Source organism: Capsella rubella, unplaced genomic scaffold (genome assembly GCF_000375325.1).
Source record: "Capsella rubella cultivar Monte Gargano unplaced genomic scaffold, Caprub1_0 scaffold_1, whole genome shotgun sequence".
Taxonomy (NCBI): domain Eukaryota; kingdom Viridiplantae; phylum Streptophyta; class Magnoliopsida; order Brassicales; family Brassicaceae; genus Capsella; species Capsella rubella.
The window spans coordinates 16,066,106-16,074,591 of NW_006238923.1; the positions used below are offsets into that span (position 1 = coordinate 16,066,106).

The 8,486-nt window shown below is 41.5% G+C and overlaps 2 protein-coding genes across 2 annotated transcripts; both read left to right on the top strand.

The window, feature by feature from the left end:
- The first annotated feature begins 1,003 nt into the window (after positions 1–1,003).
- Positions 1,004–6,712, top strand: LOC17899005. The gene is given in 4 exon segments (XM_006304819.2): positions 1,004–2,538; positions 2,634–3,292; positions 3,407–3,755; positions 3,757–6,712. Coding segments are annotated over 4 exon segments (5,499 nt in total).
- A 628-nt stretch (positions 6,713–7,340) lies between these two features.
- LOC111832432 lies at positions 7,341–7,873 on the top strand. The gene is made up of 2 exons (XM_023788750.1): positions 7,341–7,559; positions 7,635–7,873. The coding sequence occupies exons 1-2, from the start codon at positions 7,341–7,343 to the stop codon at positions 7,824–7,826; spliced, it is 411 nt and encodes a 136-aa protein (XP_023644518.1). The 3' UTR covers positions 7,827–7,873.
- The last annotated feature ends 613 nt before the right edge of the window (positions 7,874–8,486 follow it).

Sequence of the window (8,486 nt, forward strand, 5' to 3'; positions counted from 1 at the left end):
CGGCCCAGAACCTCTTTGTATTATTAAAAAATATATATATATATATATATATATATATCAAAGTTAATTATCTCCACTATATTACAGTTTAGTATGGGTTCAATTTGAAGTAGTACATGAGGTTATTGATTGCCTGGTAAAGGTCCAAATTCAATATGTACAATTTCAAAGGGTAAGTTGGGTTAGTTACTAAACAAAAATATATATAAAAATTCGATTTAATTATCGGTTTGGTTCGGGTAACAATTCTCAAGAATCTGGTATTATTTGATTTAAACATAGTTTTAAGGTGTTTTCAAGAAATTTTTGTTTTAACATGTGTCATCTGATTCGATATAATTTGTACATGTGGGATCTGACTCAGCAAAAATTGTACACATAGTATTTGACGCATTATAGTTGGCCAATATCAATCTGGTCAATGTTGCTTTCAACATATAAATTTGATAGCTCATGTAGTTTATTTGAAAAATATCTAGTTTGGGTTGAAATTGGTACGCACTAAAGTTGAGGTATAAAAACGACATTTTTGAAATTGTATAGGTTGAATTCGGCTCTTTACACATTGATTACATCATTACATATGTACTCATACTGTTGGGAGTGAATTTATATGATACTGTTATTTGTACTGATTATGAAGAAAGACTTTTATCCGCTTTTGAAATTACTTTCTCGCTACTTCCTTATCTTTTTCTTAGCATCATGCATCTTCAATAATAATACAACTAGATTTAGGTTTAACTGTATATTAAAACATAAAACATTACAGAGCCCTATTACAAATACGACTTAGCACATTCAAATTTCTGCTTGACCTTGCATTTGACATCATTTGAGATTTTATAGTCTTGTTCATATAAAAGCTACGGGTTCCCCGATCCTCTTGCATCCACTGCACTATTTATCTTGAGATGACTATTATATAGTTACAGCTTGCACTTTTATTAGCCGAAGTAACAAAAAACTCTATCTTCTAGAAGTTAAAAAAAAAAAGAAAAAGATGTCGATGGGCGAAAAAGATGCGACGATGATCGATGTTGGAGAAAGGAATCCGCCACCGGGGGAGCCACCAGATCGGAGAATGACGTTCGCGGAAAAAGTAACTAGGGGTAATGCTGGAGGTCGGTTGATACCGGAAGAGCTGTTTGGCGAAGCTTTTGTCGCAGAGAAATGCAGACTGGAGTTCCCGGAAGGTGAAGAGGGGGAAGCAGTGGTTACGATTGGGGATGAGGTCTTACGGGTCATGAATACTTTGTGGCAACGGTGTATTATAGTGAAAGTGCTGAGTAGAACAGTGACCCTCCCGGTGTTGAGCAAGCGTCTGAGGGAGATGTGGATGCCGAAAGGGGCCATGTACGTGATTGATTTACCACGGAGGTTTTTTATGATCCGCTTCGAGTTGGAGGAGGAATATTTGGCGGCGCTAACAGGGGGTCCATGGAGAGTTTTTGGAAGTATCTTGATGGTGCAAGCTTGGACCCCGGAGTTTGATCCTCTTGTCGACGAGATTGTCACGACCCCGTTTTGGATTCGTCTAACTAATATCCCGGTGAACTTGTATCACAAGGATATTTTGTTTTTGATAGCTCGTGGTTTAGGGAATCCTCTCAAGGTGGATCTTACAACACTGAATTTTGAGAGGGCCAGATTCGCTCGGATATGTGTGGAAGTGAACTTGGCTAAGCCGTTGAAAGGGACAATCATGATTAATGGTGGAAGGTATTTTGTGTCTTATGAAGGTCTCACGAATATATGCTCTCGTTGTGGTCTGTATGGACATCCGGTGCATGCTTGTCCTCGTGGGATAAATGATAAGGAGACTGCTGCTAATGCGAGAGATGTTCAATGCGGATCAGAGGCAGTTGTTGAAGGTGTGGATGGTTTTATTCCGGTGAGGAGACAAGGTCGGAAAGCTCCGTCATCGTCAACACAAGATCTGGTGGAAGCGATTAACGTGGGACAAGAAAGGAAAATAAACCTTAATGAGGCTCCAAGTGTTAAGGAAAGTGCGCAGATTCCTATTTCAAACTCTTTTGGTATGTTGGAAGATCAGAATATGTCAACTGAATCAAGACCCGTTGCGTGTGTTACGGGAGATAATAAGGAGAATGAATATCCCGTTAAGTTTTCAAGTAAGGAAAAGCATATGGGCCACGTTAGAATGGGCCCGCGACGTGAAACGGGGGAGAAGGGTCCGTTAAGTAACAAAGAGGCTGGTAAAAATCGAAAGGCTGGAGTTTTTAAAACGGGAGAAACTACTGGGCCTAAATACACGCAGCTGAAGCCCACTCGGGGTCTTGTTTTTGGTCCGACAAGGGGAGAGGTGGAATTGTCTGCTTCGGGGAAGAGGATGACAGTGGAATCGACAATGGTTGGGAGAGCAGGCGGGATCGTGCTGTCGGGAAGAAATGAGGAATCATCGGTCCCATTGCGCGAGATGGTGGTTAACGGCGGCGATACGGTCAATTCAAGCGAGAGGGGCCAGCTGGTGGTGCATAATGGTTCGCCGCCGCCTGCGGCGGATACAGTGTCGGCGTAACGGGGTTCCCCGGCAATTCTTTGTTTTTTAATCCCTCTCATGATGAATTTCATATTGTGGAATTGCCGGGGGCGAACAAACCCAATTTTAGAAGATCCATTAGATACATCTTGAAGAGGAACCCTTCGGATGTGTTGGCTGTTTTGGAGACGCATGCCGGAGGAGACAGAGCTCGTCGTATCTGTCACGGTTTGGGTTTTGACAACTCGTTTAGAGTGGACGTGGAAGGGCAGAGTGGGGGTATATGGTTGCTTTGGAGGTCTAATGTGGGTGATTTGGAGATTGTGGAGTCTTCGGCTCAGTTTATCCACGCGAAAGTGAAACAGGGGTTGGAGAGTGTTCATTTAGTGGTTGTCTATGCAGCTCCTACTGTCAGTAGAAGAAGTGGTTTGTGGGGGGCTTTGAAGACTCTGGTGCAAGGTATCAATGGTCCCTTGGTGATCGGGGGTGATTTCAATACAATAATTCGTGTGGATGAGAGGACAGGGGGAAATGGTCAACTGTCACCTGACTCTTTGGCGTTTGGTGATTGGATCAACGAGCTGGAGTTGATTGATATGGGTTTCCAGGGGAATCAATTCACATGGCGTCGAGGTAGAGTTCAGCAGAATTTCATCGCGAAGCGTCTGGATCGTGTTTTGTGTTGTGCTCACTCACGATTGAAATGGCAGGAAGCAAAGGTCTCTCATTTGCCGTTTCTCTCTTCGGATCACGCTCCTCTTTATGTGCAATTATCTCCAGCAGTGAAAGGTAACCCCAAAAGACGACCTTTCTGTTTCGAGGCTGCTTGGTTGTCTCATACCGGGTTCAAGGAGCTACTTGTTAATTCTTGGAACACGGAGCTGAGCACGCCAGATGCGTTAGATGGGCTGCGTATGACTTTGAAGAAGTGGAATAGGGAAGTATTTGGGGATATTCAGAGAAGGAAGGACTCGTTGGTGGAGGAGATCAAACTAATTCAGGATTGTCTTGATGTAAACCAAACAGACGAGCTGCTGGAGAAAGAAGCAGGTTTGATTAAAGAGCTTGATGTGGTCCTTGAGCAGGAGGAGGTGTTATGGTTCCAGAAGGCTCGGGAGAAATGGGTGGCTTTAGGTGACCGTAAAACGAAATTCTTCCATACGTCAACCATAATAAGGAGAAGACACAATAGAATTGAAGCTTTGAAGAATGACGAAGGTGGATGGGTTTCTGATCCACCTGAGTTGGAAGCTTGCGCTCTCTTATTACAAGAGGCTGTACTCGCTTGACGATGTTGAGAGAGTGGTGGAGGGTCTCTCTGGAGTTGGTTTTGAGCGACTGACTAGAAATGAGTTAGCAGACCTAAATAAGTCGTTTACTGCTAATGAGATTGAGGTCTCGGTTAGAAGTATGGGTAAGTATAAGGCACCAGGGCCTGATGGTTTTCAACCGGTTTTTTATCAACATTGTTGGGAAGTGGTGGGTTCTTCGGTGGTCCGGTTCGTGTTGGATTTTTTTGAAACAGGGTATCTCCCACAGTCCATGAATGATGCCTTGCTCGTGCTTATACCTAAGGTTTTGAAACCAGAACGGATTATGCAGTTCAGACCCATTAGTCTCTGTAATGTGTTGTTTAAAACAATTACAAAGACTATGGTGGTTCGTCTCAAGGGGGTGATATCCAAACTGATTGGGCCAGCTCAGGCAAGTTTCATTCCGGGGCGGTTGAGCACTGACAATATTGTTATTGTTCAAGAAGCAGTTCATTCGATGAGGCGTAAGAAAGGTTGGAAGGGGTGGATGCTTCTTAAGCTTGACCTTGAAAAAGCTTATGATCGCATCCGCTGGGATTTCTTAGAAGATACCCTCAAGGGGGCCGGGCTGCCGGAGCAATGGGTTAATTGGATTCTGACGTGTGTTACGGGTCCAGCTATGAATCTTCTTTGGAATGGGGAAAAGACGGAATCCTTCAGTCCTGAGCGGGGTTTGCGTCAAGGAGACCCGTTATCCCCTTATTTATTTGTGCTCTGTTTGGAAAGGCTTTGTCATCAGATAGAGCATGCTGTTGCTGGTAAGGAGTGGAAACCGATTTCCTTATCTCGTGGAGGGCCAAAGATCTCTCATGTTTGCTTTGCGGATGATCTCATTTTGTTTGCAGAAGCATCCGTGGATCAGATTAGAGTGATCCGGCAGGTTCTTGAAAGATTTTGTGCTGCTTCGGGTCAGAAAGTGAGCCTCGATAAGTCCATTATCTATTTTTCCGAAAATGTGCACCGTGATTTGGCTAAGTTGATAAGTGATGAGAGCGGGATCAAAGCTACTAAAGACTTGGGGAAGTATTTGGGAATGCCTATTTTGCAGAAACGAATTAACAAGAATACCTTTGGGGAGGTAGTGGAGCGAGTCACTAAGCGTCTTGCGGGTTGGAAAGGTCGTTTCCTGAGTATGGCAGGACGGTTAACGTTAACGAAAGCTGTTCTTTTGTCTATCCCGGTTCATACAATGAGCATTATTTGTTTGCCTAAGGCCACTTTGGATCGTCTGGAAAGGTTATCTCGGGACTTCTTATGGGGCAGTAGTGAAGAAAAGAGGAAACAGCACTTGGTTGCGTGGGATAAGGTCTGTTTACCTAAGACGGAGGGTGGCTTGGGTATTCGTAAAACCCGTGAAATAAATGTAGCTTTGGTAGCTAAAGTAGGGTGGCGGCTGCTGGGGGATAAGACTAGTCTTTGGGCTCAAGTTTTGAGAAGTAAATACAAAGTTGGGGAGGTTCATGACCAAAGATGGATGGTGAAAAAGGGGAATTGGTCATCCACTTGGCGTAGTGTGATGGTCGGGATTAAAGAGGTTGTGCTACCGGGGTCTAGTTGGGTGATTGGGGACGGTAGAAGTATACGGTTTTGGACTGATAAGTGGGTAAATAACACCTCTCTAGTGGACATGGCCCTTGTTGATCTCCCCCAAGGATACGCGGAGGTGAAAGCTCGTGATATGTGGAGAGATGGGAGTGGTTGGGACTTCGCGAATATAGGGACTTATGTTTCCGAGCTGACAGCCTTAAGGTTAAAATCTGTGGTGATTGATGATGTTACAGGTGCGAAGGATAGGTTATCTTGGGGAGCAGGTCTGGATGGGGAGTTTACGGTTTCTTCAGCCTATGCCACTCTTACCCATAATGGCTTACCTAGACAGAGGTTGGAGAGATTTTTTGAGCGGATTTGGAGGGCGCTGATCCCTGAGAGGACTAGGTTGTTCCTTTGGCTGGTTGTTAATCGAGCGCTTATGACGAACGTGGAACGGCACCGTAGACACTTGTCTGATACAAGTGTTTGTTCTGTTTGTAGATCCGGGGAGGAGACTATTCTCCACATCCTAAGGGACTGTCCAGCCATGGCTGGTTTGTGGGAGCGCTTGGTCCCTCGTGGGAAGGTGCGGACTTTCTTCTCCTTATCTCTTTTCGAATGGGTGTATGAGAACTTAAGTGATACGAGGGAGAGTGAGGGGAGTAAATGGGCCACTGTTTATGCGTTGGCTGTGTGGTGGGGCTGGAAATGGAGATGTGGGAATGTTTTTGGTTCAGATTTGAGGTGCAGAGATCGCGTTAAGTTTATTAAAGATGCTGCACGGGAAGTAACAATGGCTCATGCTGTGGTGCGAGGTATACCAGACACTAGGGTCCGAACTGAAAGGCTGATAAAATGGGCATGTCATAGTGATGGTTGGGTTAAATTAAACACAGATGGTGCTTCACGGGGTCATCTTGGTTATGCTACAGCAGGCGGAGTCTTAAGGGATAGTGCAGGTAGTTGGTGCAGTGGGTTTGCGGTGAATATTGGGGTAGGATCCGCACCTTTGGCAGAGTTATGGGGGGTGTATTATGGTCTCTACATGGCGTGGGAGCGTCGGGTTACACGAGTAGAGCTTGAAGTGGATTCGAAGGTGGTGGTCGGGTTTCTCACGACAGGGATTAGTGATGCTCATCCGCTGTCGTTCCTAGTACGTTTGTGCTATGGCTTCTTATCAAAGGACTGGATTGTCCGTATCTCTCACGTGTATAGGGAAGCTAACCGTCTTGCCGATGGGTTAGCAAACTATGCATTTTCTTTACCTTTAGGTTTTTATTGTTTTAATGTTATTCCGCCGGATGTGGCGTCGATTTTGCGAGAGGATATTGTTGGTTCGCCTCGGCCGAGAAACGTTTATGTATAATTTTAATTTTTTTAATAAAACATAGGGAGGGCACTAACTCCCGTCGATTTACCAAAAAAAAAAAGCTTGCACTTTTATTATATGCAATCATATATTTTATAGAGATCTATATTTGAATTTGGAACTTTTAAATTTGAATTCTTAAAACTCTAGTTTTAATTTAGAAGTACAAAAAGTAATAATTTACAAAAACTTTTAAAAATGTACAGTGTAGGAGAAATAGCAAAACAAAACAAATTAGCACCATAAGCATTACTAATAATATAAATAATATTTTTATTTTTTCCTAAATATTATGTATTTTCAAGATAAGTTTTCCAAAAAAAAATTACTTTGATATAATTTTTTGTGTCATATATTTACTCATAAACTAATAGTTATCTAAAATAATTTATGTTGAATGAAATATAATAGAAATAAAATTATATTAAAACACTATTTTTGGTATCACTTATAAGATAAATATTTTTTAAAGGTAAAGTCAAATATTTTTATGAAAAATGTATATCATAGATAGAAATGTCAGAGTGAATTTAACCTTGTTGACCCAATCTATCTATAAATATGGAGTAGAGTAGTAACAAGAAGAGCAACAACAACACCAAAAACATCTCTCTAAAATTAAGAAATGGGCCGTACAAAGAGATCGATAAAACTCAGCCAGAGCAAAAGATCAAGGCTATCTACTTTTTCGAGACGTCAAGCTTGCATTTTTAAGATGGCTGATGAGCTTGCCAAGAAGTCTGATGAACTTGCCAAGATGGCTGATGAACTTACCAAGAGGCCTGATGTTGAATCATTCTTCAACAATGTACTTGAATGTCTCATGGGTGAAGAGCCTAAGGAGGTATGTGTCCCATTATTTTTCATATATATATATAAAATATATCTTATGTTTATAAATTCTTTTTGTAAATTTTAGATTTTTAGTAAGAGGAATCAAGAAAATCTTGAGAAGATGACTGTAGAACAGAAAATGGAGGTCTTGGTTGCTTTCAAGGGGAAACTGGAGGCCCTTCGAGCAGAAATATGCAGGGTTGAAGAGAGGAAGGCTTCGGCTTCTCTCTTGATGCTCTCAAGGGAAACAAATGATCCTCGGAACTATGTCGAATAGACATTTCGGAACTATGTTTTTAATTTCAAGACGTTTATGGAATAATTTTGGTGGTTGTAATTGAAGGAAGTGTATGTGTCCTTCATCTTTTTGTCTTTTTACAAGGATTTTTCATAAGTCCCTTTTTCAATAATAATACAAGTTTTTTATTATAATTTACAATACATGTAAAAATATATATGTTTAAGATAATTTGGCATAAAGTGTCCCATGAGTTTACATATGATTACAATGTCATATCAGTTTTAATAAAATTGAATAATATACAACTAATAGAGATTGAAAGAGAAGATGCAGAAAAACAGCTGATGAGTGATTGAATAGTGTGAACTCATTTTTTTCTCCGCACCTTCATTTTAAGAAGGTCACACTATTAAGATTTATTCCCTTCTTCTGTGTGTGTATATATTTTACCTTTTATAATTGATAAGAATAAAATCAAAGTAATTGATAAGGATAAAATCAAAGTTAATAACCATGTGTTAATAACTCAATTGGTAAAGATCTCTGGCAAAAGCTTAGAGGTCGCCGGTTCGAGTAGCGCTTGGGACGAGACCATATAACATTCTTTGGTCTCGGATTTGAGGGGGTGTATGAGTTTCGGCCCAGAACCTCTTTGATTATTAAAAAAATATATATATATATATATCAAAGTTAATT